The sequence below is a fragment of the Chiloscyllium punctatum genome, chromosome 8 (assembly GCF_047496795.1).
Source record: "Chiloscyllium punctatum isolate Juve2018m chromosome 8, sChiPun1.3, whole genome shotgun sequence".
NCBI classification, from domain to species: Eukaryota; Metazoa; Chordata; class Chondrichthyes; order Orectolobiformes; family Hemiscylliidae; genus Chiloscyllium; species Chiloscyllium punctatum.
The window spans coordinates 76,298,778-76,315,529 of NC_092746.1; the positions used below are offsets into that span (position 1 = coordinate 76,298,778).

General features: G+C 41.5%; 1 protein-coding gene across 1 annotated transcript in view; it reads left to right on the forward strand.

The window, feature by feature from the left end:
• Positions 1-16,752, forward strand: part of itga8 (integrin, alpha 8) — a 219,569-nt gene that overhangs the window by 128,495 nt on the left and 74,322 nt on the right. Inside the window, exons 19-22 of the mRNA XM_072575823.1 lie at positions 1,803-1,870; positions 2,115-2,262; positions 4,628-4,720; positions 11,856-11,935. Of these exons, the coding sequence (XP_072431924.1) occupies positions 1,803-1,870; positions 2,115-2,262; positions 4,628-4,720; positions 11,856-11,935 (389 nt within the window). The remainder of the gene's footprint in view (positions 1-1,802; positions 1,871-2,114; positions 2,263-4,627; positions 4,721-11,855; positions 11,936-16,752) is intronic.

The following is a 16,752-nucleotide window of genomic DNA, read 5'->3' on the forward strand; positions in this document are numbered from 1 at the left end:
TTGCAGACAGTTCAATAAAGGTTCACTCAGATGATCCCTGGAATGGAGGGATGGTTTTATGAGCAAACATTGAACAGGTTGGGACCCTACTTACTGGAGTGTGGAAGAATGAGGAGAGATCTCATTGAATAATATAGGATTCTTAAGGGGTTGACAGAGTAAATGCAGAGAGGATGTTTCCCTTCATGGGAGAGTCGAGGACCAGAGGGCATAGTCTCAGAATAAAGACTGACTTGCAGAAGAATCGCTTCTTAGAGGATTCCGAATCTTTGGAACTCCTTGTGACAGAGAGTTGTGGGGTGCAGAGCCCTTGTGTATATTTAAGGCGGAGGTGGACATATTCTTGATCAGTAGGAGAATCAAGGGTTATGATGAAAATGCAGGAACGTGAACACAAGGACTGTGGACTCAGCCATGATCTGATTGAATGGTGGAACAGGCTCAAGTGGCTGAACAGCCTACTCCTGTTCCTATATCTCAAATCATACAGTCTAATGAAACAATGAAACTGATACCATAAAAAGCAAGTTCCATGGAAATTCGGAGTTTAATACATTATTTAATACGTTCTGCAGAACAACGGCACATAAATAAAAATTTATTAATTACAAAAATAATTTAACACGCTCAGAAACAGAAGAATTTACACACACAAATTGTTTGATTCATAGACTGAAAAGGTTTCTAGTCCCGTCCTTAACTAGTTTTGTTGAACAGTCCCTATTAAATAGGATGCAAAATAAACCCTCAGGTTCCATTGCAATGAGCAATTCTCCAGAACCTGGAATATCAGATAGCATTTTCTGGTTTACAGGCACAGGTTATACATACCAACTCACATGGTAACCTTCCCAAAAATGATGGATTTTCCACTTTGTGGAAGTTGATGTACTTTGCCAAAATATACTGACGCCTGTCCTTGTGGCCAAATTTGAGAGCAGTATTTCCAATGTTTCCTTTGGTGGGTTTTGTGGCTCTGACAGATTAAGTAACCTTGGTCTTGTGACCTCCTTGAACTGCTGTCCTGAAGTTTGCATTCTGGAACATAACTAGAACATGTGACAAAATGTGCCTTTTCAGATTCAGTTCTTTCAGTATTCTCGCCGTGTTATGAGTGAAATTTATGAGGTCTAGCATTTATGGAATCTGCACAGCAGGGGGCTTTTCCTTCTGGAACATTTTGGTTTCGCTGCGTTTTGCTGCAAGCCAAGCTCATCAACATTCATTTCCAACCTTCTCCCCACTGCTCATTTCAGCGAGTGAGATATTACTTACTTGTGAAAACCAAGCTCTGGGGAGAGAAAGATTGATTTATGCTGAGCTTGAGGAACTGTCTGCTATTAGTAAGGTCAGTTCCCTCTGGTAGTTCTAACAAGGGCTGAGTTGTTTTAGAAAGGAAAAATCTTATGTTGCCTTGTCCTGCTAATTGCAGTGTATTATTGTAGCAGATGAAGAAAAGGCATTGTAGAAACATACTGAGATTAGATGAAGTAATGAAATTACAGGGGTGAATATTAATATGTTGTATTATAGATAGTCAAATGCATTGTTTAGATGTATTTGTTCTAATATTTGGCATTTAGCCAACTAACACATGTTTAAGCAATTTCCTTGCATTATGGAAGGATCAGAGTGCTTATATTCTTACATCAATTTGAGCCTGACTCTTTCTGCTGCTTTGAAAACAATTTAAATTTTTGTTTATGGATCTTATTTACAATATTAGAATTATTCTTCCAGCCTTTATAACTGATACAAAACTTTAAACCAAATGCTAGAGTTTATTATTCTTTTCTCAATAGGCACACATTCTACTAGACTGTGGAAAGGACAATGTTTGCATCCCAGCACTTAAACTTTCAGCTACCCCGTAAGTTGAATATTTTGTATGTATTACATATCACTGAAGCTTATCAGCATGTAAAACTTACAGTCAAGTACATGGGCGTTCATCATGACAGATTTGTGATCATTTTTATTGTCAGTAAGAGACCGAAGAAATGATACCTTTAACATCTGTGGAATGTGTTTATGATTGATAGCATACTGTCAGTTTGACTAAGAGAGGAGAAAGATTAAAATACATTGACACTTCACCTTCTTCTGCTTCACAGTGATAGACAACAGTTAATATTTGGAGATGAGAATCCTCTCACTTTAATCATAAATGGGAGGAATGAAGGAGAAGGAGCATATGAAGCAGAACTCAATGTCATTATACCATCTGAAGCAGATTACATTGGCGTTATACGCAACAATGAGGTAATAGAACTGAAGACACAATGTCTGATTTGTCTGATAGCTGTGGTTTGCAAATTGTCAAACAGTTATTCTAAATGGATTTCTTGAGACAAAAAGCTCGCAAGAGTCTTAAAGTTGGTGATCAATACAAGATGACATTGGGGACCATTTTAATCCAAGATTCTCCCTTATTGTTACTGTTGGATTTGTAACATTAAATTAATTGGATATGTGTGGCTTGAGAGAAGAAATTTGAAGTAGCGTGCAAAATTGAGCAGGAGTACAGATGCTTAACAGAATTGTGCCTTTTTATGTTCAGGAATTGAATTTCAAGAGCAATTATTTCACAATTATAAAGTGACATGGTTTACTTAAAACCATCTCTGTGTATTAACGTATCATGTTTATAGTTTGCACAGGATCAATAATCATCCTCCTTTCAAAATAAAGTTCAACATGTAAGTACAGAAGCAAGGATTGATAGTGCAATGGTTGACAATGATCAACTTTGCTTTTTCCACTGGCGCCCTGTTTTACACAAGCTGTTGTTGAGTTGTGGAAAGAGTTCCACGTTTGTGCTGGATTTTACCAGCCCTCCAGAGACATCTAGACAGGATAGGGGGTAAGAGGAGGAGGTCGGGTAGAGTGGGGCTATTGGCCTGGAAGATGAGGATGGAGTACCCTCAGCCTTCTTCCCTGCCATGAATTTTACAACCAGTGCTCTACCAATGCTCTACCATTTGGAGACGCCAGATGACAGCATGGCTGTAGACTTGTGTTGGGCTCCGACCACCACTTCTTCCCACATTTAGTAGCAATGGCTCTTCCTCTGGCAACACACCTCAGCCCTCACCAAAACCAAACTCGCAATCCCGATCACCCTTCTATTGTCACGGATTGCCTGACAGGCTTCAGAGACCTCTGACACTATGCACCATGCTGTTAGGATAGCGTTCATCACTGCGTCCTGTTCTTCCAGGTGTAGTCCTACCAGAGGCCACTACTCTCAATGAGTCCAAGCTCCCATCCTTTGACAGGATGTCAGCCATAACCTCATGATGGGACATGAAATCCCACAATCTCCAAACTGACCGAGATGGGGTTACGCCCAGTTTTCCAGGCCTCGTTGAGGTTGCTAACACTGTGGGCAATTCACCCCCACTTGTCTGCAAGGCTGGTGGATGCCCTGAAAAAGATGTAAATTGGGATTAGATGTCAGCATACCAATTGAGCACCAGATACTCAGAGCTCATAGAAAACAAATAATCATCTCAGGTTGCATTTTCATTCCTAGTGCAGACAAAAGTTTTTGGACTTATGTGGAAGAGCTGCTGCATTTGTATCCACTATTCCAGTCTTTCTTTGCTGTTTTGTGAGGATGAATGTACACAGCCATTCTGAGAGCTACATACATCCGCTCTCTAAATCTGTTTCACCATTGTTCCCTGTCTGTGGCCTGGATTTAAGGCATCCTTCCATGACTGGAAGTATGATGGCTAGATCAAATCAACCGGGGGGAGCCAGAACGTTACGCCCCTTGCCCTTGCCTGTCAAGCCCCACCACCACCCTCTTGTAAACCCCACCCAGAAATCCCCATTCTGCCATCAGTCTGAGGTTTGGTCTGCAGTCTCACAGCATTCCTAGGCTTCTGATGAGTGCAGCACCACCACCAGCCTTATTCACATTAGCACTGAAGAATATCTGCCAGTCTCTGATTTGGGGTGGCACGGTGGCTCAGTGGTTAACACTGCTACCTCACAGCACCAGAGACCTGGGTTCAATTCCCCCCCCACCCCCACCCCCTGAGGGCAACTGTCTGTGTGGAGTTTGACATTCTTCCTGTATTTGCGTGAGTTTCCTCTGGGTGCTCCGGTTTCCTCCCACAATCCAAAGATGTGCAAGCCAGGTGAATGGGTCATGCTAAATTGCCCGTAGTGTTAGGTGCATTAGTCAGGGGTGAATGTAGGGGAATGGGTCTGGGTGGGTTGCTCTTCGGAGGGTCGGTGTGGACTTGTTGGGCCGAAGGGCCTATTTCACACTGTAGGGATTCTAATCTATTCAAAAAAACCAATAGCTGTTGGCAGGCTGGACTTCTGCCATCTGAAGGGAACTTGATTTTGATAGGGGGCTCACTGCCATTTCTGACTTTTGAAAGAGACTTCTGTTCTTCCCAGAACATTCAGCGTGACATGAGAACTATAATTATTTATACAGGTATCTATCTCTACGTACAGCTTCTGGTGGAGGAGGGGGAACATCTTTGTTTTTGGGTGGTAAAGATAAATAAAAATGAGCCTCAAACATTTTAATTGCAGGCTTTTTATCTCAGGTGAATATTTGTGCAAAACTTCTTATAGTTTGTATATTCTTGTGCTTTCTTCCCAGGCACTGAGCAAGCTCAGCTGTGCCTATAAAGTGGACAATTCAACTCAAATGGTTGTCTGTGATCTGGGAAATCCTATGACAGCTGGAACCAATGTAAGTAACATACCTTTTCTGAATTGTGTAATTTTTTTAAGCGCAATGGAATAACAATGTTAATACATTGAAAAAAAGCTGAAAGTCAATTCCCTTTTGGAGGGTTGTTTTTGAAAGTAATAGTTTGTGTTTTGTCATTTTGTTTAAAGTTGTATTATTTCCTGAAATACCAGAGAGAAGACTTTTGGATGTCTTAAGCATTTATAGAATGCATAGTTTCATGTTTTTAGTATGGATTGCATCATCATATCACTAATGAATGATATCACAAACTAACACACTGCTTCTCTGTTCCTAAACCAAGGATCAATTTAGCAAACACATTTTTTCATACAGTTTTGTCCCTTATTACTGCAGTCATTATGATGCTGTGTCATATGCTTAAAGCTCCATTGAGAGTATGCCATGTGTTAATGTTGCATGCTCACCGCCAGCTTTAACTGAGGCGTTCCAAGGAGTCAGGTTGATACTTTCGATATGATAATGAGACTGTAAATCTTATTGGCAGAATGTTACCACACCTTTAACACCCCCAAACTCCCACCCCTCAACAATCTCCACCCCAACAAGATTATCCCTGGTGCTGCCATATGCAAGAAATAGGGGCAGGAGTACACCATTTGAATACTCGAGCCTGCCCCACTGGCAAGTAAGATCATAGAACCTTAGAACCCCTACTGTGTGGAAGCAGACCATTCAGCCCACTGAGTCCACATGACCCTCCCCAATCCCTGCAACACTGCATGGCTAATCCACCTAGCCTGGAATGTGGGAAGAACCCCGGGCCACCTTGAGGAAACCCATGCAGACACACATAGTTGGTCTGATGGCCTATTGCCCCCTCAACCCTGCCTGCATCATAGTTGACACTCTTGTAAATTAAAAACTTGTTTAGCACAGCTTTAAATGTGGAGTTTGATGAATCAGACTTTACTGTTCTCTGAGGCATTCCAAGAAGTCAGGTGATACTTTCGATATGATAATGAGACTGTAAATCTTATTGTTAGACTGTTAAAAAAATTCCAAAGCTTAACAATTGTTATAACTCCGCTAAGAGAACAAAATTCCTCCTTCTCTGCATCCTAAATGGCTGACCCTTATTTTTAAACTGTGTCCCCAAGTTCTAGAATCATCCACAACAGGACACATTCTCTCAGGATTTATCTTGTCAAATTCTCTTAGACTCTTACAAATTTCAATAAGGTCACATCTCAATCTTCTAAACTCTAATGAATATAGGCACAATCTGCTCATCCTTTCCTCATCAGATAGATATCTCATCCTAAGTGTAGTGATTGTAACAAGGTCAGCCAGGTGGACCTGATAGAATATGAGTTCCCTGATTGGGGTTGTTTATCTAGTCCAATTAGGGGTCCTGGTTGACAGATAAGTGTCAGAGGTTCTGTTCACTCTGAGAGCTGGCTCTGAAGAAGCTGGATCAGTTTCAAGGACCATGTAAATAAATAATGACTTGGTGATGGGATACAGGCCTCTATAGAGTTACTTAACTTAGATTATGTCCTTTGGTAGTAGAATCGTCCACATGGGAAAGCAATTTCTCTGAATCTGTCTAGTTAAGCTCATATTGCAGTTAGGTTTCCTCATATTCTTCTCCTGTCCAATAAGTCCTGGTCCAATCTACGTTAGCTCACTTTATAAGAAAGTCTCTCCAAACCAACCATTACCTAGTGAACATTCTCTGGATTGCCTCCAATGCCTGTTTCTCTTTCCTTACAGAAGGTGATCAAAACTGTTCACAGTATCCAGCTGTGGTCGGACTCATGCCTTGTATAGCTTTAGCAATTTTTTTTTACATAAAATGCCTTTGACAAGCTTTTATACTCATTTCCCTTTGAAATAAAGGCCAAAATTCCATTTGCCTTCCCTATTTCTTGAATGATAGTTTCTGTGATTCATGCACTGAGTCTCTATGCAGCTTTCTGTGTAGTGTTCTAAGGATGGTTCATTGGACCCGAAACGTTAACTCTGATTTCTTCCACAGATACTGCCAGACCTGCTGAGTTTTTCCAGCAATTTCTGTTTTTGATTCTCACTTATATAGCATTGGCAGTTCTTTTGGTTTTTTTGTAGTTACTGACTGTCCAATGACAGACTAGTTTCTTGTCAGTAAAACAGGTAGATTCCAGAAAGAGAATATATCAATGACACTACAAATGGACTGAGGAATTGAATACAATGGACTCATAAGATCCAGGCTATTCACAAATTTTTATTCACTCCTAGCAGGCCAGGTAAAAATCCAGACTAATGTCATAAGTTTGATATATTTAAAATACTATTTAACCTTCAATCTGTGTAACTAGATTATTGGAGCATATTCTACAGATGATTCTGCAACCAACCTTAATAGATAAAAATTAAATGTATGTGTTAGGTATCTTTTATATAAGGTAATGTTGCTGAAGTGATTAATGTTTGTGTTACATTGGTTTCACCCATTCAGCTGATACCACAAACTGTCTGTGGGTCGACACAGTGAGTGCTACCCTAAATTCCACTGGGAGATGGCTCTGTACCAGCTCCTAAGGTCCTAATAATCCCTCCCAACTAGATGTAGCTGCATTTATTACTATCATGCAATATATCTTCTTGGTGTCTAAGCATCGTCCATCTGCTGTGGATATTCTATAGTAGATACTCTGATACCAAATAGTGCAGGCCCACAACAAAGCAAAAAAAAGGAGGATTAATAATATCCAACCTATACCCAGTAACATATATTGATAGGGTTGGCAAGGAACACAAGGTGCCAGCAGTGGAAAAAACTCACAGCTCAGTTTTCCTGTCTCCATGGTAATGATGTTGAGGGCACACTGTCATTTATTTTGCAATTATATCACTAGTTTCCCACCACTGGAGAAGCCATGGAGACATAAGGCTGAAACTGTTTTGAAAGCCTGCACAGTGGTTTTCCCATCCATGCTAATGGCCCTACTGGCTTTGAGCCATTCAGTTATAGATTTCCCTGGAGGCAACTAAGGAGTGCCCATGTGCTTACCTTTCTGACTCAGCTACATGCTATCTCTCCTGATGGGACTGCCAGCCTGATAGTTACTGTGGACCCTTTGGCCGGCCCTAAAAGATCAGGAATCCACTTCAAGTCTTTAATGAAGAAAGATGGCTGCACACAAGTGCACTAATCACCAGAGTTGGTTGTGCATCACCAACATTGACCTGACACCAAGGTCCCAATGCCCACTGGAAATTCTAACTGCATTGGGCTTGTTATTGCCAATTCCCACAACTGGTAGCAACTTCAATGTAGAAAGTGAAAAATTAAGTATTATTGTTGTCACTGAATGTTTCTCTATGTGAGCTGCGCTGATGGTGAAACTGTTGGGCATAATGCTTTTTTTTGTTATTTTTAGTGAATTTGCCTTTTAAAAGAATTGATGCTCCTTTTGAACTATTGGTGGTCCAGTGCTGTATCACTGAACATTTGTAGAACTAGGTCAAAGGGTGAATCACTGATTGAGCTGTTTGATTTCAGTGTGGAGAAATGAATCACTGACCTTTGAACTTTACATTAGTTCCTGAGTCAAATATATAATGTTCGCACAGATCAGTAACAGTATACATTGTGGGCTGCGGAAGTTTTGAAAATCTGAGAATGTTGCACCAAAAGGTCTCCACCAGATAAAATTTACTTCTACATCATAGCACACATGCTGTGGAGATTTTGCTATGGCTGATTGAATAGACAGACTAAGAGTAGGATAGCACAAACACAAGTGCTGGAACCCAAATGAATGGAAGCAAAAGGGGAGCCAATTTTTGTACATGATCACAAAGTACTTTAACTCAAGTGATCATCTATGGATTATCACTTAATTAAGTTTCCCTGGTTATGCCAATCACTGGGGCCATTATTAGATATATAATGATCTGCAGCTGTCTGATCTTTGTTTCCTTAAAAACAATTGACTTAGCTGGGAATTTAGACCACAAGATATTGGAACAGAATGGGGCCATTCAGCTTATTGAGTCTGTTCTGCTATTCAGCCATGGCTAATTGTTTCTCAAATACATTCTTCTGCCTTCTCCCCATAACCCTTGAACCCCTTACCAATCAAGGAGCTGTCTATCTCTGTCTTAAATGCACTCAATGACTTGGCTTCCACAGATTAACTACCCTCTAGGTGACACAGTGGCTCAGTGGTTAGCATTGTGGCCTCACAGCGCCCCCAGGTTCAAATCCAGCCTCGGGTGTCTATCTGCATAGAGTTTGCACATTCGCCCCGTGTCTGTGTGGGTTCCCTCCGGGTGCTCTGGTTTCCTCCCACTGTCCAGAGATGTGCAGGTTAGGTAAATTGGTCATGTTAAATTGCCCAGAGTGATCAGGGATGTGTAGGTTAGGTGCATTAATGGGAGAATATGTAAAGTAATAGGGTAGGGAAATGAGCCTGGGTGGGTTACTCTTTGGAGGGTCGGTGTGGACTTGTTGGGCCAAATGGCCTGTTTCCACACTGTAGGGATTCTAAGAGGTCGTCGCTCTGAGGCAGTGCCCTCAGGTCCTAGTCTTTCCTACTAGTGGAAACAGCTTCTCCATATCCACGCTATCCAAGCCACCTAGTATTCTGTAAATTTCAGTCAGAACCCCTGTCATCTTTCTAAGCGCCAAGCACAGGCACACTCCTCAAATGTCAAGCCTTTCATCCCCACGATCATTCTTGTAAACCTTTGCTGGACCGTTTCCAAGGCCAGCACATCCTTCCTTTTATTCCAAAAGCAGTCTGACCAGAGCCTTACACAGCCGCAGCAGTACACCTCTGCTCTTGTATCCTAGCCCTCTTGAAATTAATGATAACATTGTATTTGAGTTACTAACATCAACTGAACCTGCATGTTAACCTTAAGAAAGTCCTGAACTAGGACTCCCAAGCACCTTTGTGCTTCAGAGTTCTGAAACCTTTTGCTATTTAGAAAATAGTCTATGCCTCTATCCTTCCTACTGAAAATGCATAACTTCATGTTTTCCTATGTTTTATTCCATCTGCCACTTCTTTGCCCACTCTCTTAGACTGGCAAGTCTTTCTGCAGAATCCCTGCTTCATTAACACTACCCGTCCCTCTAGCTATCTTTGTGTCATCTGCAAAAGTAGTGACAATGCCTTCAGTTCCTTTGTCCAGATAATTAATGTATGACATGAATAGTTGTGGTCCCAACCCAGACCCCTGTGGAACCCCACTAGTCATAGGCTGCCATTCTGAAAAAGACACTTATTCCCCACGCTGCCAGTCAGCCAGTCCTCTATCCATGCCTGTGCCTTGCTCCGAACGCCAGAGAAGAATAAGGAAACCACACATTATTTAGAGTCTAAAAGAAAAATAAATCCTTAAAAGTAGTAACAATAAGATCTTAAAGGAAATAAACTAAGCTGTTCTAGAGAAAGCAAACTAAAAAGCAAAAAATTGTCAATTAACTTGTGCTGTGTGCAGTTTTGTGTCTAAATAATAAAAGAAATATATAGGGTGCCGGAGAAGGTGCTAACACAGATACAAAAGATGGTACAGGACTAAGAGGATGGATTATAAGAAAAGGCAGAACATCTAGCGTATGTTTCTCTACAATGCAGAAGGTTAAATAATAACATTTGGAGTTTCTAAAGCCATGTAGGATAATCAGGTAATTGTAACATAAATGCTTTCACTTAGTCAAGAGGCCAAAGGTAGTCGCTAATGAACCTGATAGAGAATTCAGTAAAACAATCATTAACCAAAGAGTGATAAGAAAATGAAATACTATAACACAAGGAAGTTGCATAGGTAAATGTCACATAGATGTATGTCAGGGAAAACTGGGTAAGCACAGCAGGGCAGAAAGAATAGAAGGATGGTGATAAGGTTTGATAAAGAGAGTGGAAGGAAGTTCATATGAAACACCCACTGGCATAAAGCTGTGGTACCACATGGCCTGTTTCTGTGCTGTAGTCTCTGCCAAATTCTAAGTAGAGACAGAAGGTATGATTTATCAGCTCATCCTATAGGTATGGAGCTTCATCCATCAAGCATGGCATTAGGAATTTGGACACGAAATACATCAGGCTCATAAGATGCTTCATCCTGGATGTTACTATTGACCTGAACCTGAATTTGACTAGTCATATAATAGTGTGGCTGCAAAAGCAGGTCAGAAGTTAGGAATATTGCAGCAAGTAACTCACCTCCTGAATCCCTAGAGCCTATCCACTATCTACAAGGCACAAGTCAGGACTGTGATGGAATACTCCCCAGTTGCCTGGATGAGCATTATTCCAACATCACTTAAGAAAATTGACATCATCCAGGACAAAGCAGCCTGCCAGACTGGCACCACACTCACAAGCATCCATTCAATCCACTACCAATGCTCAGGAGCAGCATTTGACAGCACCTTCTAATTCTACTTTCATCGAGAAGGACAAGGACAGCAAATACAAAGGAACACCACCATGTTCCCCTCCAAGTCACTTACCTTCCAGATATGGAAGTATATCGCTGAGTGTCACTGAGACAAAATCCTCAAACTCACCCCAGTAAGTAGCATTTTGGGTCTACCTACAGCACATGGATTGTAATGGTTCAAGAGGCAGCTCACCACCATTTTCTTAAGGGCAACTAGGGACAGGGCACTAAATGTTGGCCCAGCCAGCAACGCCCACAACATCTGAGTGAATGAAAGAAATCCTGGCCAGTCTTTGAGGCTGCCTCTGTACTTAGATTCCTCAGCTTCACACTTAGTTGGCAAAGTTTTGTACCAGGTGTTAAACTTTGTAAAATGTACTCTCTTGTGGCTGGTCGTACAGACTAAAACTGTCCCTGAATTTACAGGTGATGCATAGGATCCCATAATGTATTTTTGTATAAAGTCTGTCAAGGTATTTTAATCTGCTGTTGAGTAATGATTAATAAAATTTTAGAGGAAGCAGGAAAAACAGCTAAAATTAATGTAAAAAGGGATGATAAGGTACCTCATCAGCATGAATTAATAGGTTCACTACTCATTGAAGTAAGATTCTTGGTAAGATTTAGTTTCTTTGGTGCTCTGGCCAATAACTGTTTTCCCCAGTAAGAATTCCATACTGTAACTCCGGCATCTGTTGATGGTTAATGCTTTGATCCATTTCTTTGCCAGCTGTCTATGGGGCTCCGTTTTTCTGTTCAGCACTTGGAAACAGCAGATGCCAGCATCAGCTTTGACCTGCAGATCAAAAGGTGAGTTACAAATTTACTCACGTAGCTGCAGATTTTTGAAAAGAAATCAGTAAAGCGCAAAATAGTCCCCTGTAGATAATTGTGGATGAAATCAGTCAACCTGTTGAAACTGTTTGAAGGATTCTCCTTGTGAAGCGATGTAATATGCCTCACATATCACTGAAGTTGCCAAGTCGCTGAAGACCTTGATTGCATAACCAAATGTAGTGTGTGCAAAGAAGTGCAAATTGGTGCTAAATGGAGTGGCTTGCTGACAAAGTGACATTAGGAACTTGGTGACTTTGGTAACTAATGTGTAAATAATACAAATAATATGCTTGTCAAGTTGCAAATTGGCACGACTTTCTTATGTTACAAATTTTTTTAAAAAGTGGCTAAGACCTTATCCAGTAAGGATATGATCAATGAAGGTGGTCCCTCCATCTACCTGCCAGTCTTCCTCAGCTAAATTCTTACTCAGTTGTCACTAGAGATTATAATGATATAATGTACTTGAGGCTTACTGTAACTAGTTGGTATGAGACTGGTATGTATTGCTGATGTGCAACAATTTGTCTTTGTCACTGATCCATGGAAGAACAGACTGGAAGTTTTAGTAATCACTGCTGAGCCCTCCCCACCTTTAATATTTTCCATTATTTTCCATGCACGTGAACACCCGCCCACTGTTTAATTTAAAATCCTATCCACAGTCCAACTTCTGTGATTCACCAGCACTCTGATTCCAGCATGATTCAGGCACAGCCTGTCCCAGTGCAACAGCTCTCTCCTTCCCCACTTCTGGTCCCAATGTCCCATGAGTTCAAACCTGTTTTACCCACACCAACCTTTAAGCCACTTGTTTACATCCTTAATCTTGTTAACCCTGTGCCAATTTTCCAGTTGGTTCAGGTAGTAATCCAGAGATTATTACCTTTTTGTTTCAGCTTTTCATTTAGGCCCTAGCTGCCCATATTCCCTTAGCCGAACTTCTAATTATATCATTCCTACCTACATGGATCATGACAACTGGACCTTTCTCCTCCCACTCTTAAGTTCCTGCGCAGCCCAGATGAGAAATCCTGAACCAGGCATCAGGCAGGCAACACACCATTTGGGACCAAAAGAAAAAATGCTGGAAAATCTCAGCAGGTCTGACAGCATCTGTAAGAAGAGAAAAGACCTGACGTTTCGAGTCTAACTGACCCTTTGTCAAAGCTGGTTTCAGATTCCAGCATCCGCAGTAATTTGCTTTTACACCATTTGGGACATTTGATCCTGGTCACAGAACAGTGTCTATTCCCTGACTATACCATCTCTGATTACTACTACATTTCTCTTTTCTCCACACCTTGAGTGACTCCATGGTGTATATACCATGGCACTATGGCCAGTTTTCTCATCCTTCCTATAGCTCTCACTCTCATCCACACAAAGAGCAAGAATCTCAAACTTTATAGACAAGTTCAAGAGTTGAGGCTCCTTCACTCCTCAATTTCTCAACCTGCCTTCCTCATTGTCAAACCCTCCTGTCCCTAAGTACTGACCAATTTCAAGGTAATTAATCTCAGGGGTGTGACTGTCTGCTGAAACACAACATCTAGGAGAAAGGACAATGTTGTCGAGGAGAATACAGGTTATTAGACTAGACAGGATTGAGGTTCATAAGGAGGAGGTGTTAGCAATTCTGGAGAGTGTGAAAATAGATAAGTCCCCTGGACCAGATGGGATTTATCCTAGGATTCTCTGGGAAGCTAGGGAGGAGATTGCACAACCTTTGGCTTTGATCTTTATATCATCAGTGTCTACAGGAATAGTGTCAGAAGAATGGAGGATAGCAAATGTTGTTCCCTTGTTCAAGAAGGGGAGTAAAGACAACCCTGGTAATTATAGACCAGTGAGCCTTACTTTGGTTGTGGGTAAAGTTTTTAGCTTAGATTAGATCCAATTGGGAATGATTATAAGAGATAGGATTTACAATCATCTAGAAAGGAATAGAACATAGAACATAGAAAGTACAGCACAGAACAGGCCCTTCAGCCCATGATGTTGTGCCGACCACTGATCCTCATGTATGCACCATCAAATTTCTGTGACCATATGAATGTCCAGGAATCTCTTAAATGTCCCCAATGACCCTGCCTCCACAACTGCTACTGGCAATGCATTCCATGCTCTCACAACTCTCTGTGTAAAGAACCCGCCTCTGACATCCCCTCTATACTTTCCTCCAACCAGCTTAAAACTATGACCCCTCGTGTTAGCCATTTCTGCCCTGGGAAATAGTCTCTGGCTATCGACTCTATCTATGCCTCTCATTATCTTGTATACCTCAATTAGGTCCCGTCTTCTCCTCCTTTTCTCCAATGAAAAAAGTCCGAGCTCAGTCAACCTCTCTTCATAAGATAAGCCCTCCAGTCCAGGCAGCATCCTGGTAAACCTCCTCTGAACCCTATCCAAAGCATCCACATCTTTCTTATAATAGGGCGACCAGAACTGGGCGCAGTATTCCAAGTGTGGTCTAACCAAAGTTTTATAGAGCTGCAACAAAATCTCATGACTCTTAAACTCAATCCCCCTGTTAATGAAAGCCAAAACACCATATGCTTTCTTAACAACCCTGTCCACTTGGGTGGCCATTTTAAGGGATCTATGTACCTGCACCCCAAGATCCCTCTGTTCCTCCACACAGGAATAATTTGATTGAGATAGTCAACATTGATTGTTGAAGGGTAGGCTGTGCCTCATAAGCCTTATTGAGTTATTTGAGATGGTCGCCAAACAGATGGATGAGGGTAAAGTGATTGATGTGCCATATACGGATTTCATAAGGCATTTGATAAGGCTCCCCATGGTAGGCTATAGCAGAAAATACAGAGGTAAGGGATTGAGGGTGATTTAGTAGTTTGGGTCAGAAATTAGCTAGCTGAAAGAAGACAAAGGGTAGTGGTTGATGGGAAATGTTTTTCCTCGAGTTAAGTTACTAGTGGTGGACTGCAGGGATCTGTTTTTTGTCTGCTGTTTGTCATTTTTATATATGACCTGGATGAGGGCATAGAAGGATGGATTAGTAAATTTCCAGATGATAAGAAGGTCAGTGGAGTTGTAGACGATGCCGAAGGATTTTGCAGGTTTCAGAGGGACATAGATAAGCTGCAGAGCTGGGCTGAGTGGTGGCAAATGGAGTTTAATGTGGAAAATTGTGAGGTGATTCACTTTGGAAGGAGTACCCGGAACAGAGAGTACTGAGCTAATGGTATGATTCTTGGTAGAGTAGATAAGCAGAGAGATCTCAGTGTTCATGTACATAGATCCCTGAAAGTTGCCACCCAGGTTGATAGGGTTGTTAAGGCCTACGATGTATTAGCTTTTATGGGTAAAGGGATTGAGTTTCGAAGCCATGAGGACATGCTGCAGCTGTAAAAAAAACTCTGGTGCGGCTGCACTTGGCCTATTGTGTACAGTTCTGGCCGCTGCATACAGTTCTGGCCACTGTATTGTAGGAAGCTTGTAGACAAAGTAAGGGTATGCAATGCCTTACCTGCAATAGTACAGGAAGCATTGGAAAGGGTTCCGAGGAGACTTACCAGGATGTTGCCTGGTATGGAGGGAAGCTCTTATGAGGAAAGGCTGACGGACTTTAGACTGTTTTTGTTGGAGAGAAGAATTTGAGAGGTGACTTAATAAAGACATACAAGATGATCAGAAAATTAGAGGGTTGACAGTGAGAGCCTTTATCCTCAGATGGTAATGGCTAGCACAAGGGGACATAACTTTAAATTGAGGGGTGATAGATATCGGACAGATGTCAGAGGTAGGTTCTTTACACAGAGAATAGTAAGGGCGTGGAACACCCTGCCTGTAACAACCAACTTTAAGGGCATTTAAATGGTCATTGGATAAACATATGGATGATAATGGAATAGTGTGGATTAGATGGGCTTCAGGTTGGTTTCACAGGTCGCCGCGACATCGGTGGCCGAAGGGCCTGTACTGCATTGTAACATTATATGTTCTCTGTTCTATGTCCCCATCCCTGGGGTGCTGCAGTGTTCAAAGCTCAGGCTGCAGCTAATCAACCCTGAGCCAGAGTTCCTCAAGCAACCAACACTTGCTACAGATGTGGTCACTATGAACAAGAATGGGGTCCATCAGCTCCCATCTCATGCAGTTATAACACATCGCCTGGCCCACACCATTTGTAGCCGATAAATATTTCCCCTATTTGCCTTCAATCTGAAAGCAACACATCATAATCATAGTTAAAAATCACACAACAGCAGGTAATAGTCCAACAGATTTATATGAAAGGACAAGCTTTCAGAGCACTACTCCTTCATTAGGTAGCTAGGTGATTGGCTACCTGACAAAGGAGCAGCGCTCCAAAAGCGAGTACTTCCAAATAAACCTGTTGGACTATAACCTGCTGTTATGTGATTTTTAACTTTAATGTTACAATAATCAAATTATTAGTTATCACCAATTAATGAACTTAGGGTTTACCTGTGATGCCATTCTTTTGTTCTGGGCCCCTGACCCTGTGCTTCAAAAACCTTTCAAACTATGAGCCAAAAAAGCAAGCAAAAAACACCCAAACTTGCTGCACCAAATTTCCACACTGCCTGCAAATTTCTGAACGATATACACATTTGAGCTGTGACTCACTCTAGATGTGATCTCTCCTTCCTGACAGCTTACTGATCTTGCTGATATGTCTTGCTGTATATCTTCTGCATTTTCGTTCTGTTTTCACCTAGTCTGCACTCCATGGCTATATTAACCCACATATACACCAAATAAGTGGTAACTTAACAGAAGATTGTTCATCATCGAGAATG